At 39.4% G+C, this 15,673-nt stretch overlaps 1 protein-coding gene across 5 annotated transcripts in view; it reads left to right on the top strand.

Moving 5' to 3' along the window:
- The window catches only part of DIP2C (disco interacting protein 2 homolog C), a 307,964-nt gene that overhangs the window by 287,200 nt on the left and 5,091 nt on the right, over positions 1 to 15,673 (top strand). For all 5 annotated transcript variants that reach the window (XM_032181494.1, XM_032181493.1, XM_032181496.1 and 2 more), the window contains 4 exons: positions 11,311 to 11,368; positions 12,206 to 12,280; positions 13,442 to 13,616; positions 15,213 to 15,336. In XM_032181494.1, coding sequence (XP_032037385.1) covers positions 11,311 to 11,368; positions 12,206 to 12,280; positions 13,442 to 13,616; positions 15,213 to 15,336 — 432 coding nt within the window. The remainder of the gene's footprint in view (positions 1 to 11,310; positions 11,369 to 12,205; positions 12,281 to 13,441; positions 13,617 to 15,212; positions 15,337 to 15,673) is intronic.

The following is a 15,673-nucleotide window of genomic DNA, read 5'->3' as shown; positions in this document are numbered from 1 at the left end:
AATTCTGAGTCTCGTTCCCCAAGAAAATAAAAGAACAGTGGTAGTGTTTCAAAGATATGTGAAAACAGTTACTTATTACAGGATTTATTATTATAGATTGCTTATACACTGAGCCCAGTCTCAAATACAGGCTCTGTCAAAGGAAATCAGTTAAGGCTTTGGCTTCATTTTAATGTATTCCAGCAGTTCAGACTTCATGCAGGAAAAGAAAAATAGCCTTTTATCCTGCCTGTCAATTGTTTATCATTCTGCACTCTATTTTATTGAAACTTTCGTGTTGTGGATACATTGTTTTGAGTAATACCAAGCAACAAAACCACGGGAGCTTTTTTCTAATTTTCAAGCACTTCTTTTCCATCTACCTTGAAAAATACTCTTATTATAGGGTTACCAGACAAAAGAGCTACTTAGCTAAATTATCTGAGCTACAGCCACAGCCGTGCTCTGTAGCACAGTCACAGCATGGAGGGGAACCATTTTATGGTCACGTAGTAGAGAAAAGAGACTGGGGGGAAACATGTCAGAAAGGGACATGCTAATGGCAAGTGACAATAAAATAGTTACCTTTGTGAAGCATTAATTGATTAATCATACTTGAAAGCAATCTACCAATGGCTACAGAAAAGAAACCTGGAAAATTGTTCCCTGACGCTCTGGGGAGCAGTGCCTTTCCCAGCTCCTGTAATGGCTTACCGTGCACAGAATCCATTTGCAGGTTACAGAAAATCCCAGTCCTCAATTATTGACTCTGTGTGAGATCTGAAGGGGTAATACGGATCTATTGCTGTCCCTTTTGACACTTCACCACCTTTGCCTTACACTGTGATTGAGTAGGTACCGTGTGTAAAGTGTGTTGAGGTTTGAAGTGCTAGATACCTGGGGAACTGTTCAAAACGCCAACCTCGCAAATCACTGGCCTCAGAAAAGCATCAGTACTTTTAAGCAATAAGCTCTTTTACGAATTGTCGTGTCAAGTGCCACCTCCAGCAGTGCCATTCCAGTCATCCTGAGCTTCAGGGATCTTCTGGTACAGGTAACTTTAATTCCAAAATTAAAGCGTCACACATTACCTATACTTTTTTTAAGATTGTCTGTTCCTGTAGCTGTTTTGTTTTGTTTTCTCTTTTTTTTCTTCCTATTATCACAGAAACAGATTGTCATAGAGAAATGAAAAGCCTTCACCCCTGTAAAGTCAGTAGAATTAGCTCTCCATTTTAAAGGAGGAAGGGCTGAGGTCTTTAAAATAAACCCTCCAAGTTCTAAGTAGGCTAAGCTGTGATACAGTTTGATTTTGAGGATTCTTTGTAGAAGTGTATGGCTTTTAGGCATTTTGCCCATTAACTTGTAGAATTTCATTAGAGAGTTTAAGCTGTCTGTCATGGTACTGGCAAAACCTTCCTTGTTCTTCACGTATTTGCTCAGGAGAAAATCCAGCCTTGGCTTTTTAGTGGCATTATATTTTGTTTCTGTCTCAAAAATCTTGTTGGCACTCTTTCTGATCTCTGGGAAACAAGTCTCCCAGAAAGAAAAGCTCATTCTGGATGATGTGTTTAATAGCAAAACTTCAACTTCTGACTTAGAGGAAAAGTCCTGGTGTGCCTGACTTGGAGGAAAGGTCCTCTCTTGCAGTTGCTGCCTGCACCAAGGGATGAACCAAGAGCCTTGCTCAGCCTCTGTGTCGCCAACTAGGCGGTGATTTGGAAATCAGCTAATGACCTGGGTAACTGAACTGTCTAGAACATTGTCTAAGGGATTGCACTATTTATAAAAGAGAATCCAGAGTTATAACAAAAATTGTAAATACACCTCTTTTAAGAGCTTTGAAAGATGTCTCGGTCCCAGGCATAAATAGTCTTCAGTTGCAGGGCGGGAGAAAGGGACAAACAGCCATTAACTTTCAGATGGGAGCCACCCTCCTTGTCCCAGTCAGGCTGAGTTATGAGGCTCAACTAGATGGGAGTCCTACAAAGAAATTTCTGTGCTCCCTAAGGACAGGCCCTTGAGGTATTTGCTCCCTTGAGTCTATTTTTAATTTCATCAAGTCTTTTTCAAGAGAACAGAATATTAGCTTTTTAGTGGAATAGGACAATAAGGTTTGGCTCTACTGGTGGATTTTGAAAGAAGATGTGGCATAGAATACCTTAACTATAAATGGAGAAATTCCAGTTATATTTCCATGGAGGGGCTGGGGAATACTGTAACGTGTACCAAGACATGTACATGTCAAACACGTACAAAGAGAAGACAAAAAGTCTTAGCTTTCCAGGAAAGTAGGTGTATTGCACTTGTACATTTACATAATTGTTTGCACATGCCATTTGCATGTCATTTTTCAAACATAAACAGTACAACTAGGTGGAAAATGTTCGGTTTTTGTTTTCACAAACCATTTTTGAACTGTCCAATAATTCCAGTTTATTAAACCGTTTTTATTCCTGAAGAATATCTGATGCTACCTAAAAAAAGGGATTGCTCATTTCAGCACATAGCAAGCTTCTGTTGGTGTTCCAGGTCTGTTTCAGTCTTGGAGGCTGGGAATTGATAAAACAAGGTGGCAGGTTACCTTTCTGAGAAGTATTTGTTAAAAATTCTTCCACTTCCTTTCCTAAAAGCCATACTTCTCTCTTTCTTCCTCTTGGAGTTTGCTGTGAGTCTAGCCATACACATACAGGAAAGTCTTCCCAAAAAATGGCATTTTCATTCTTCTACTTTTTTTAAAGATAGCACGTACTTTGTATTTGATTTTCACAGATAGTGTATTCTGAAGCATATTTTGCTTTGTTTTCCTCATTGTGGGATATACAGGAAGTTCTGGCTGAATATGGGGGGCACTTCTTTACTGTGAGGATGACAGAGCACTGGCACAGGTTGCCCAGAGGGGCTGTGGAGCCTCCTTCTCTGGAGATATTCAAAACCCACCTGGATGCCATCCTGCACAGTGCTCTAGCTGATCCTGCTCAGCGGGAGGGATGGACTAGATGATCTTCAGAGGTCCCTTCCAACCTCAGCCATTCTGTGATTCCGTGATCTAATGGACCACTAAACACTGATTCATTAAAAAGTCATTGACCTAGAGCACATTTACTGCTTGGGCAATAGAGGAAAAAGTGCTGCTTTCCCATACTGCAGCCTTAGAGTACATTTCACAACAGAAACAACTGCTTTGGAGGGAAAAATGCTTAATGAATAGATGTAAAATTTGGAGCAAGCCTTTTAAGTTCTGCAGACCTAGCTGCAGTACGCTCTAAGAGATGTATATGAGAGAAGTACATAAGAGATGTAGCTTCCTAAGTGCTTTCTATCCGTGTTTTCTTTCTCTCCTTCTCTTGCCAGCCTTTGCAGGAGGACAGACAGGGCTTTTGCTCTCCCACGCACTGACAGTCATTTGCCATGAATAATTCAGCAGTGGGTGCCATGCTGGTGGTTACCCCTGGGAATTGGGCTCTGTCACCTTTGTGACCCACTCCAGCTTTGCTAGCCTCAGGCACTCCTTTGGCTCCTGTTGTCAGCAGTCTGTGGCTGTATGAATGCTGAATGACTCGGGTGTGGGAAGGAGAACTCAGAAAAACAGTAAAAACGTCCTATATTTATATAATGATCCCTCTCTAACTTTGTTAGAGATGCAATATCCTTACAAATGGCTGTATTCAATAGCTCTTAATATACTGCTTCAAGTCTCACATATCCTCCTGAAGATTTTATATCCTAGAAGCATCTGTTTGCAGATGATGAGCTTATTTATGTGAAGAGTCTTGTGCAGCTCAGCCAGGGTTCCCAGTGAGCCTCCTGTGAGGATGGTCCCTCTCCAGTGACTTCAGGTGCATGTGGCACTGCAGCACATTGCACTACTGCCTTTTCTTCAGACTGTTCATCTGTGGTTTTAATTCCACTAAAGAAGTGTCTCCACATGTTGAACTTCTTGCACTGGAAATGTCTCTGGTGGTAGGTAAGGAGAGGGAACTTCTTGCACATTCTTCCCCAGAAATGCAGGGTGCCCGCTCCATGAGTCAGCTGGTGGTGTGAATCCTGAAGCTTGTAGCAAGATAAAGAAGCCTTATCAGGGAGGACTTGATTTCAGAAATTTCACTTTTCAAAATGCTGTGTAAATGAAGGATATAACATTGCATGGGGGAAGATAAAATTATTTCCATCATTTGTTAACAATAAATAGGGTAATTCTATTCCATGAAAAAATTTTAAGGTCACAAATTTGTTAGAATTAAAGTTTTCCCTATGTGTGGGGTCTTTTTTTCCCAGTTAGAACTGGGAAGACAAAACATTACAAAATAAGAAAAGCGCTTTGTATCAAACAGAGTCATCAGCTCACAACTGTGATTATGAAAAGTGCCATAAAAACAATTAGCAATAAACAACGTGTCGTGGGAGGCTTGTAATCTAAATAAAAAGATAAAAGCTAAGAGCAGCATTATGCCTGTGTTTGCAGATATGAACCTGAAGCACAGAGAAATGCGATGTTTTGCCTGCTGGGGCATGACAGGTGTGAGATAGAGCCAGGGGGCAGGTGGGATTCTTCAGTCCCAGTCCACTGCACTGACTTTAAATAGTTGTGCATTATGCTTTACACAATCTATGAAGTTAAACAAATTGAATGTGATGCCCATATAATAAAATCTGAACATTTTTCAGTACCTTAAAGCTAAAAACAGACATAAATATGAAATTTATTTTTGCATATTCCCATAGCCATTTATGATAAAATGACTATTACTTTTTTTTTTAATCTCCAAAATTTAGAATGCTCATTTCCTGAACCTGAGTTCCTACCTCATTCTGCTTTACAGCTTTTTATTCATTACATTCATACATTTGTTGCTTTACAGCTTTTTGCATTGTCTTAGGTCCTTGTGTAACCTTCTCTGCTTCTTTGTTCAGCCAAGGATAGGAACTGGTTTGCTTTTGACCTCAGGGAGTTTGGGACATGAAGTACAATTTAGATTTACAGTGAATAAAGTCTTTACAATAATGGAAGTGCATTAGTGCCAATTTTTAACTGAACTTGTTGATTATAAAATTAACAGGATTAAAATATGTCCTAGACATACAGAAGATTTAATGGTTGTTCATCTTGTTGGATAAAGTTTGCCTAAACCCCAAAACTCCCCTTTTCACTCTCTGTTGTCTTTTATCTGTTATCTGAATTTGTCATGCAATGAGAAGAAAAGTGCTTTGAGGAAACCAGGATGATGCAGGGAAAGTCTTCATTATCTAGATTTTCCCTTCAGCCAAAGTGTTCAGCTGTGCCATCTTCCTACTTCTCTGATCTGGCTATTTGAACAGGGTATTTCACCTTGACAGGCAGAGCTTATCTTCTTCTTGGATCGATATTTTCATTTTAGGGTAGAATGAGCTCATTGACGTGTGAATTCTGGAATAGTTTGTGTAAAAATATGTTATTGTTTGCAAAAAGAGAAGATGCACTGAAAGTCTTGAGTGTCAAAGACTTCTTTTAGGTAGTGGTATGTGTCTGAAAGGTGTTGATAATGGCATTAATACAGGGCCATTTAAATCACAGCTGGGTTATGGGATATAGCTACACAAAAGTGCATGCCCTCTGACATCAAATGCTAAATTAGGTTTCGGTTAAAATTTCTGATGAAGTAAGAGTTTTTTTTCCACCAGGAAAGACCATTTTGTTGAAATTGGAAAAGTCAGTTTTGACAGACCTTTTACAACTTAAGAAAAAAAAGGTAAAATTTTCAAAATGGTCAAAATACCCTCCTTTAACTTTTGAATTTTTGCTCATGATGATTATTAAAACATTTTTAGTTTGGAGACTTAACTTAAAAGAAAATACTGAAAAACTAAACTCAAGTAACCTCTTTTTTTGACCTGCAGCATTTTTTTCAGCTTCAGTTTACAACTTGGCTTCATGTTTCACCTCTTTGTTCCAGTTCAGTACATAAAAATTTCTAAACATCAATTTCTTGCATGATAAGAAAATATCCACTTTTTCCCCACAACCTCAATTTCTAAGATAAGATGACAATCAGCAAGAAATTTTAAGGAATAAGGCTGGAATGAAACCAAGGAGCCCGTCAGCTGTGTCTTCCTGCCACAGAAAGGCTGTGGCCAAGGAAAGGGCCTAGGAGACACATATCAATATTTTTATATATTCAGTGTATTTTCAATATGTGTTAGGCTGTACTTACATCGTATCGTACCTGGTTTCCTTTAGTTTTTGTTGCTGAAGTTTTTCAAGCATGACAACATTCCAAGTCAGCTACTGAAAAAAAGTAAAATACCTGCAGAATAGGTAATGTTAATGAAACCAAAAAGCTGGACTGCCAAGCTGGCATGACTGCAAGGCAGCATGGTGTGAGAACAGACCACTCGAGGTAAGAGGGAGAAGACAAATTCAGGGTTGGTAGGCTAGGCAGGGAGATGAGATCTGGTGGTGATGGAAGATGCTGTGCTACTGCACGAGGCTGGATAACAGCAGATGTTGGCACACTGGCAAGGAGGTGTAGGGCAGTTACTATGGATTGACTTGTGGGAATGGCTCTAAAGGAGAGATAAAAGTTCAAGATGTGGGGTTTTGCCAAGTGTTTGTTTGGAAGGCAAGCTCCGTAGCTGAAATATTTAACAAGAAAAGTGGAAAAATCTTTTGAACTGTATGTGGGGAGCCAGATAGAAATACCAAGAGGAAGATAGAAAAAGTTCATGCCAAACAGGGCAATAAAAAGGTTCTTGACTATAAAATACATTCAGCTGAGAAGTAAATTCTGAGGGGAAGTGGAAGAAGCCCTATCATTCGAAATACTGAAACCGGAGTAGACAAAGCACTCGTAAGTGCACTGCAGGGAACAGTCTTTTTTTGGCAGGGAGCAAGACTTGGATGACCTAATAGTTTCTTTCCATCTCTATTAGAATCACAGAGCCCGAAGTCTCTCTCAGTGCAGTAACACAGCCCTGCTTGAAGGTTTTCCCAGTTTTGGCATTGTGATGTTGGTTACTACCACGCTGCGCGCTCCAGACTCCTGATTCGCAAAGCACTCTTTAATAGCTCTGCTGACAAACTCGTTGATTAAAGAGAATACCAATAAGCTGTGAAGCATATTTTGGAGAACTTTTGTCACCAAATAGAAAACAAAATTTGCAGCTTTATGTAAATAGTTAGGCAGAAAGACATTGTTACTGTATTTCTGTATCCCCTTCATTACACGATTATTACAGTGCCAGTTGGTTATAGCTTGCCAGTTTTCATTCTGAAGTCAGATTTCAGTCCTAGTTTTCTATAGTAAGAGTCGAGGAGATGAAATCCATCCAATATATTAAATTGAACAAGAAAAAAACCTAAGCACATATTAATGTTATAGCTGCCTTTCATATTAAATCCCATTAGCTGGGCTTTGAAACATAAGAAGCTTTCTCAACTGCACATCGCCGGTTACAGGTTCTTATTTTTTAGAAAAAAGGACTAATTCTTAGGTAGCAGAGAAGAAAATTTTAATAATTACACTCTCTCCTACCCTACTATATAAATACAACAGATTAATTGTGCATCATCATTGCTTATCGCTTTGTAACAGTCCAACGATTCTTAAACATCTTTTGCCTCTCCTCCCCAGTGAGACATTTAGGTGGGAGAGAAAGCCCGCATTTTCCCTGCATTTGGTCACTCATTTATATTTTCCCTCTCAGCTTGGCTGCAAACCACCAGAAGGTGCAAAACTAGCTTTCAGGCCCAAGGGCAGCATTTTCATCCCATCCACTTGATTTTTGGGCTCTTTGCCCAGGCTGGCTCTGCTGCCATCTTCTCTTCTGCCCTTCCCAGCGTGACTTGAAGGCAGTAGGAAGCAGTGGGAAGGCTCTACACTCACTTTGTAAGAGACTTTTTTTCACCAGCTGGAGCACTGCAGAGAAACGGGACTTGCCCTTCCTGCAGCTCTGATGCCTGGGAGCTCATTATGATTATTTGTGAACTCTAAATTTTGAGAAGCGGTGTCATAAGGAGCCCTGAGCTCCTTTGCCAGCATCACCTGTGTGATTCAGAGGTGGTATTTCTCCTGGGTCTGAGGAGCCCTAGGCTCTGCCTCTTGCCCACCAGGCAGGCTTGGTGCCACTCGGGAGGGAGGGGAGGTGAAGAAGTTCTCAGTCATCTCTGCTGTCTGTTTGTCAGTGCAAAAATGGAAATCTCCAGGGAGAGGAGTGGGAACAATTGAATTATTTTAAGATGAGACAGAGCAAAACTAATTTTAAAAAACTATTGCATAATGTCCATAATTTATTCACTGTACTAGTCCCCATAGAGTTAGTAAGACTATTATGCACTTAAAATTAAGTATGCACATAGGAGACAGTAACATCAGAATCTAATGTTGCACTTCTATTTTTTTTTGAATCTCTCTGTGGCAAAATATCTTTTATTATTTCAGAGCTGTTAGAGGTTTAACAGCATGCTCCCAAATGTATTGTGAGCTTAGCCAAAGCTTTTTAAAATGGAGTCTGAGTTCTTGAGCACTACCAGAGCCCTAGCAGAAAACCTCCAAGAAATGCTTCTATGTTTAGTGCACTGCTGTGATATTTCTGTGGGGATACGAGGAGGAAAGCACATAGTGGGAGAGTTTTAACAGAATTGGAAACTGAGAAATTGCACCTTCTGGATCTTCATGTGCTAAAATTCAGACGAGGTTAAAGGAAATAGCTGGAGAAGGGAGCTAGAAGAGTGTGCTAGCAATAACAACAAGGTGGGAGGCACAGATGCTGAAAGGACAGGGGAAAGAGATGGTCAGAATTATGAAGGCTGATCCATTTCCAGTAGTCACTCACTGGTTTTTAAATGTATAGCTTTGTTATACATGCTTTATTGTATGTGATTCCTACAAGGCCTGGAATTCAGCAGCACATCGTTGATGCCAGAAAGGGAGCAAAGGCCAGCAGAATCCCTACAAAACTGGACAGCTCTAAGATATACTTTTCCTGCCCCAGAGTGTTTTTGCTCCTGATATCAAAATGGAATTATTTTTAAACCAATCTCAAATTCAAATAAAGTACTCCCTGACATTGATTACACCATCCTTTTTACCACTTCATATGGCTTTTTTTTTTTTTTTTTAATTGTCTCTTTTTTAAAATCAAATCTATTTATCAAACCTTGGTAAATAATGAATGAAGTAACTCTGTTAAAGGAGGTACCAAGTGTCTGGGATGGTGACTAGTTCTTCTAGGAACAGCCACGTTTCTGTAACTACAGATCTGAAAACCAGAGATGTCAGTTGCTTGAAAGAGTTCAGTTAAAGGTGTTTGTTTTTTTTCTGCACTAATAGAGATTTTACAGAAAATATATATATACAAAGGCAGAAATGTAGGCATTAATTAACAACTGCTTCTTGCAATATTTGATTTTTTCCCAACATGCATTGAGTTATTTTCAAACCATTTGTTGCATACTCCCAAACACCTATGATTTGGCTGGCCTTTTGAACAGCATTTCAAGTGTGCCTTATGTAGACATGTCCTTTATAGAGTAGCATGACTTAAGCCATGCATGTACACCTTATAGTGGAGCTCCTGGGTTTCTGCTGACCCACAGCAGCCCAACAGCTTCTGGCTCCAGCTGGGACTTTTGTCGGCAGAGCATGGAAGGGGGTCCGTGCGTGCACCTTCAGGAGAGCAGGTCAGGCTGCAGCTGCCTAACCATGGCTGCTCCAGGCAGCACCCCTTGTAGGGCACTTTGCATCCATTTCATCTCAAGATTAGTTAGAAAAGTGCTCTGAAATTGCTGGGAACTTGGGTTGTTGCTGGGAACTCATGTTTTTAGTGGGAGAAACTGTTCACAGTGATGTGCCCTGCCCCATCCATCAAGGCTGAGAGACTTCCCAGCACTGCAGATAAAACACTGTTCACTGTTCCTGCCTTGACCTTGACAATCACAGCTTTTAGATAACTTTTGGAGCAAAGAAATAGTAAAAAAAAAGAAAAAAAAAGGAATAATAATAAAAAAAGAACATCTTTCTCCATCTCCTTTATGTTTAGGGGCTGAAATTGCTAAAGCTTCTTCCCCATAGGGACCTTTAGCCGAGGTCTCTGTGTCTCATCCCTCCTTCCCCAAACGGAGTGCTGCAGTACTCCAGCTATAAAAAGATGGCAAAACAGCCCAAAAAAGATGTATCCTGACTGCTCCTAACTGAGTACAGGTTTGTGATCACATTAACTGGATCCAGTTTTCCACACATCTACTCCTAGCTATGCCTGCCTGTGCCCTGTCTTCTACTGACATTTCTTCTTCTTTTTTTTTTTTTTTTTTTTAATTTCTTATTTGTTTGGTTTGATTTGGTTTTGGTATCTCAGGTTTTTTTTTCTTCATATTCAAACAGTTGAGGGGAGGAAAGGTGTAAGAACTGCTCATTTGATGGAAGCACAGATTTAGATCCATTAAGCAGATTATGAAAACGTGCAGGAGTGGGAAGTTTAAGGTTTCATGGGCTGCTAGAGCTTTCAGGTTACCTCCCTGAGGATACAGGAATGCCTAGATGTTACCAAAAACTTATTTGCCATCTACTGGCTGAGCCAATCAGCCATTTTAGGACCTGACAGACTCTTTCATTCTAACCTGCTGAGTATTTTTCTAATGTTAAATGAGGAATTTCCTTCCAGACCATCCTGCCACCCCAGGAGGGCTGCCGTTGCTGTTCCTTTAGTGGGGAAATGAGTTACCTAAGAAAGGAAGAGAGCAGACCAGAGAGTCACACCCAGAAAGGGTCTGACCTCGGCAGTAGTAACATTTTTCATTTGATATTTTATTTTTTTGTTAATAAAATCTTTATCAAACACAGACAATTGAAAATAATTATAAGAGTGCTAAAGCAGACTTCATGCTGAAGCCTGGTTATGAGCTGTTTAGGAATGACTTTGATTTTAACTATTAGCTACTCGTGGAATGTGGTTGCTCACTCAGCTCGCATGCTTTTGTTTCTGTGCCCTGACTTTTATGATGTTCTTGTGGGAAATCAATATTTCAGATCCCTTTTGTTGTGAATAATTTTCTGCTTGGAATGCCATTTACAAAAGTCTATCAAAAATAAATAAAAGGCACCAATTACATTGGAAGACTTTAATATATAGGCAAATGTTCATGCACATCTTTTTTTCATTATTTTCCCAGCCATAAGTCTTGACTAAGATTAAATATTGGGCCTGAGTATGTTCTAGAGGATATAAGCTTCATCTGTTCCAAAAATAGCATTAATCTCTGCAGCCATCAACCCTTCCTTTTAGAAATAAATGTTAATGGAAATCAAATAAATGCAGCCATGTATTATGCATATTATTTTTACATGTGTTTTACAGAGTTCGTTTAGTAGAAAGAGGATCTCCACATAGTTTGCCCCTGATGGAGTCAGGAAAAGTAAGTACTGAAAGGAGATTTAAACATCTCTTTCACGGTAAATATTTTCAGTGAATTTCCATTTCTTTTCCTTCTTTAAATGAATCTAATATTCAGAAAGGCTTTATCAACTGTGCAGACTATTCTTTGCTGATGGAGTTGCAGCCCAGCGGCAGTAACTGATTTATTACAGCTCTCCCAAACCCTGCATCTCACCATACAAACAGGCAACGAGTGCACTACTAGTACAGGCAGTTTTATCGATGCGGATCCATCTCCACTGAGAACCGGTCTGAGATTGTCATTGTTTCACTTGTTTACTCACAGATGGCTGCTGACCATCTGCAGAGGGACCCAGCGTGGTGGGCAGTATCGTTGTGGGGACAGGCTGTCCCTTTTCTATTTTAGGGTTTAACATCTGTCCACCTCTGTAGCCCGTTACATGAAGTCACTGGCAAGAGCCTTGTTCTTAAGAGAGCACATGGTGCCTCCAGGGCTTTCTTTTTGTTTCAGACTAAAGTTTCATATGAACAGGGCTTTTTTTTCCTATTCTGGTACGTACTGTCAGAAAGAATTGGAGCCATTTGTTAGGATTTTTGTGTTGTAGATGAACGTTTGATTTCTAAGTTTTTAATGATGGAACAGCTTTTACAAAGGGGTTTTGTAGCCTTTCCCAAATATCTCAAAATTTATTATATTGATTGGCTATTTTAGTGTTTTATTCTGTATGTCTACTTTAATTTTTTAGGGATGTCTTCTAGTTTCTTATAAAATGTTTTTGTTTGTTTTTGGTGAGGAAGTTAGCACATGATTGCACAAGTATCTGCTTTCTCATTGCTTCATGCTTTCTTTCAATAGATCCTGCCAGGAGTACGAATCATTATTGCTAATCCAGAAACAAAGGGACCCTTAGGAGATTCTCATCTTGGTGAGGTGAGTCATGAAAACTTCACCTTTGTGTACTTGGAACTAAATTGCAGGGATAAAGCTGTCAGCATGTATGCTAGTGGTTTACTATAATACATCTTATTAAATGCTGGGTTAAAAAATTGCGAATGATGAAGACCTTTATAGTATATGAAGTGTGTAGCATGATATTCATACCATTATTAAAATTATTAGGAACATACTTGATAAATACTAATAACAACTTGTCTATTAAAGAATTTGAAAAAAATCGGCTTTCTCTAACTACATTTTCTACTTCATGCTTGACTAATTCCGATGAAAACTTACATGAAAAAATAAGTTTATTGATTAGTCTAATTTCAGCTAGATGGGTTTCTAGTGTTATTCTCTTTATAATCACTGTGCTTCAGTGCACTGAAGTGCTCTCATTAGCTGAGTTGAGCAAGGCTATATGTTTTTCCAATTTATTTTATGTTTCTAGAAAGAGAAAAAAAAAACTTAAAATGTTATTTTCAATGAGCAATTAAAGTTCTAATTAACAAAATGAAAGATTTGCTTAGTCATAATTAAGATTACAATCTGATTTGTGAGATTCATTTGGAAGATTTCATTGCTATGAACTTGGAATATTTCCATGATACCTTGAGTTCGACGAAATGAATCCTTCTCCATACATAAAGGTGCCAGGCCACTACCTTTAAAATAATTTCAATCCTATTTCTAATGTTGTAAACAATCCCACTGCACCAGTGCTGTTGGAGGTATCTGTCTGTCTGGTATTCGTGAAGGATGCCCTGCTGGAGCAAATTCACTGAACCAGACATGGGGAACTATGCAAAGAGTGCTGTGTCCAAAGGAGTTTCTGAAAATTGCCATAGCCCAAGCAGAGCTCAGAGCTAGCACAGTTCAAGGGGGCTGTGCAGGTCTGGGGCCAGAGGGCTGCAAGGAGGGTGTCCCTGTAGCTGTGGCTGCTGCATTCCCCTCCAAGCAGCACTCCGACTTCAATGAGGTCAGATTTGGGTCATGACCATGCCCGTAAATGGGTCAGAAACAGTTAAAAGGCATTATCTGCTGTTATGTGTATTATCTAGCTATGACTAAAAATATTTGCATCAAGAATTTTCAATAATGCTTCGTTCTGGAAAGCTACTTTAATTAATACCAGTATAATTGCTTTTAACTTAGATATGGGTTCACAGCACTCACAATGCCAGTGGGTATTTTACCATATATGGAGACGAATCTTTGCAATCGGATCACTTCAATTCAAGACTCAGCTTTGGAGACACACAGACTATTTGGGCTCGAACTGGCTATCTGGGGTTCCTGCGAAGAACAGAGCTCACAGATGCAAACGGAGGTAAGAGGTTTCTCCTCATCTACCAAGGGTTTGTGCACATAATTTGGATTAGTTTCAGGCTGGCACTGTGTCTCTTGGCTTGCGCTATCTGATATGTTCAGTCTGTGAAGCCCTCAGAACTACAAAAAAAGCCTTAGTTAAACAATCAGAAAATAAAACAAATGACGTTTTTTTCTTGCTGAAACAGTTGCTTTTCCTTTTCCATACCTTGGGTGCTACAAAGTCCCTCCACCAGTGACTATTTGCAACTGTTAATGTGCCCAGTGCTTCAGAATTTGTTCCTGCAGTCATATCCACAGCCATATGTTCATGTACACAAAGCCCCGGTGTGCGTCTGGGCCCTGTCCTGACTCCAACAACCACCTTCTTCCTCTGTTATAAACTTATTTACAGAAACTGCCCGTTTCTTGAATGTCTCTGTCTTTAGAACTGCCAGGGAAGGTTACTGAAACATAGTGTGAGCAGTAGCCTGCAGGAGAAGCTATGGGGCATTTGGTTTTCCGTCAGGAACATACAGGATTTCACTCTATCTCCTTCTGACATCCCTTACCTTGTGTGCACATGGAAGCAACCAAGCACCACCAGGCACACAGCAGGACTGAAAGTCTCTACTTGGGAGCACGTTACTTGAGGATGGCTTTTTGCCGAGCACAGTTGTGTAGCCTTTTTGTGTTTCATACTGATAGACCATCCTTGGGAAAATGCAGGAGTCTCTGACAATGAAGCACCTAAAGCATGTAAAGTGCTTAAATCTTCTCATGGAAGTTGCAAAATCTCCGTTCTGCTCCCACTTCTGGCTTCCTGTGCAGAAAGTTCTCTGCCCTGTATTGCTGGTAGAAGTAATATGGCCATTACATTACCACTGTGCAACCGTCTGAGTTAACATAAAAAGAATTAGTAATCCGCTTTTAAGTCTATTAGCAAATATTATTTCTTTTATGTATGACGTGCAGAAGTTTATTATCAACCTGATATCTTTTTAAAAGTCTCATTTCAGCCTCATTTATTTCTTTAGTCAATAAAAATTCATACAAGAGAATTATTCTTCAGAGCTTGCCATCTGTCTTAATGAGCAATTTGCTGGGTAGCACATAGCAAGTATTTCTTGCTTCTTGATGCAAACCTTTGTAGCACACCTTAACTGACCTTCTCAAAGCTACTGGAACAACATATTCCATACTGTTAGGGTCAAGACCATCCTTTCTCTTTCAAAAAAAAAAAAAAAGAGAGAGAGTGAGAAACAAGAAGTCTATTGTCTATTTAGGGCTGCCTTAGAAAAAGAATGAGTCTTTTCTGTATCCACCTTCAAGACAAAAGGAATTTGTTTCACTGTATTTGGGTAAAGAGTTCCACCTTTCTTTGTCACATGGGAATAGTGTTTCTGCATTCCTCTTTTTATTTTTTTTCTTTTCTGCTTTCTGCTGCATTTCAGCAATGCAAATTGCTTATTAGTTTGGAAATTACTTAGGTGTTTCATAAATTTGAGGGTAATTTATAAATGTTACACTTATGTTACTTGCTTATTAATGTGAACATTTTTGTAATCTAGTGTTCTATAGAACGGAATCATTATTATTTTTTTCCCCTTACAAACAGAACGCCATGATGCACTTTATGTTGTGGGTGCATTAGATGAAGCCATGGAGTTACGAGGGATGAGGTATCATCCAATCGATATTGAGACCTCTGTAATTAGAGCACACAAGAGCATCACAGAATGGTAAGGATTATATAACAGCACAGTTCTTATATAAAGCTGAAATATCTATAATGTCTGGGGTTTTGCTTGGATATTGCAATTGATCCAGGAAATGGTCTGTCAGGATGGTCACAGGATTTATAACTCAGTGGTAAATGCATCTTTAGGATGAAACTTTTCATTAGAAAATTTAATCAGGAAGGACTGTTTTCTGTTATCATTCAATTTGTTTCCTTTTTGTGTGTGTTTTTAAGTATGAGTGAAAGGTTAAACTCTTAATTTGAGAGAACCAAGCTGCTTTCAGGTAGGTCAGTAGCTGTTTCTTGGAGTTTGAGATTTATATTCTAACCAGGAAAAA

This window comes from Aythya fuligula, chromosome 2 (assembly GCF_009819795.1).
Source record: "Aythya fuligula isolate bAytFul2 chromosome 2, bAytFul2.pri, whole genome shotgun sequence".
Classification (NCBI taxonomy): Eukaryota; Metazoa; Chordata; class Aves; order Anseriformes; family Anatidae; genus Aythya; species Aythya fuligula.
Note: the sequence above shows the minus strand (reverse complement) of the source record. Positions and strands in the feature narration are given on the sequence as shown.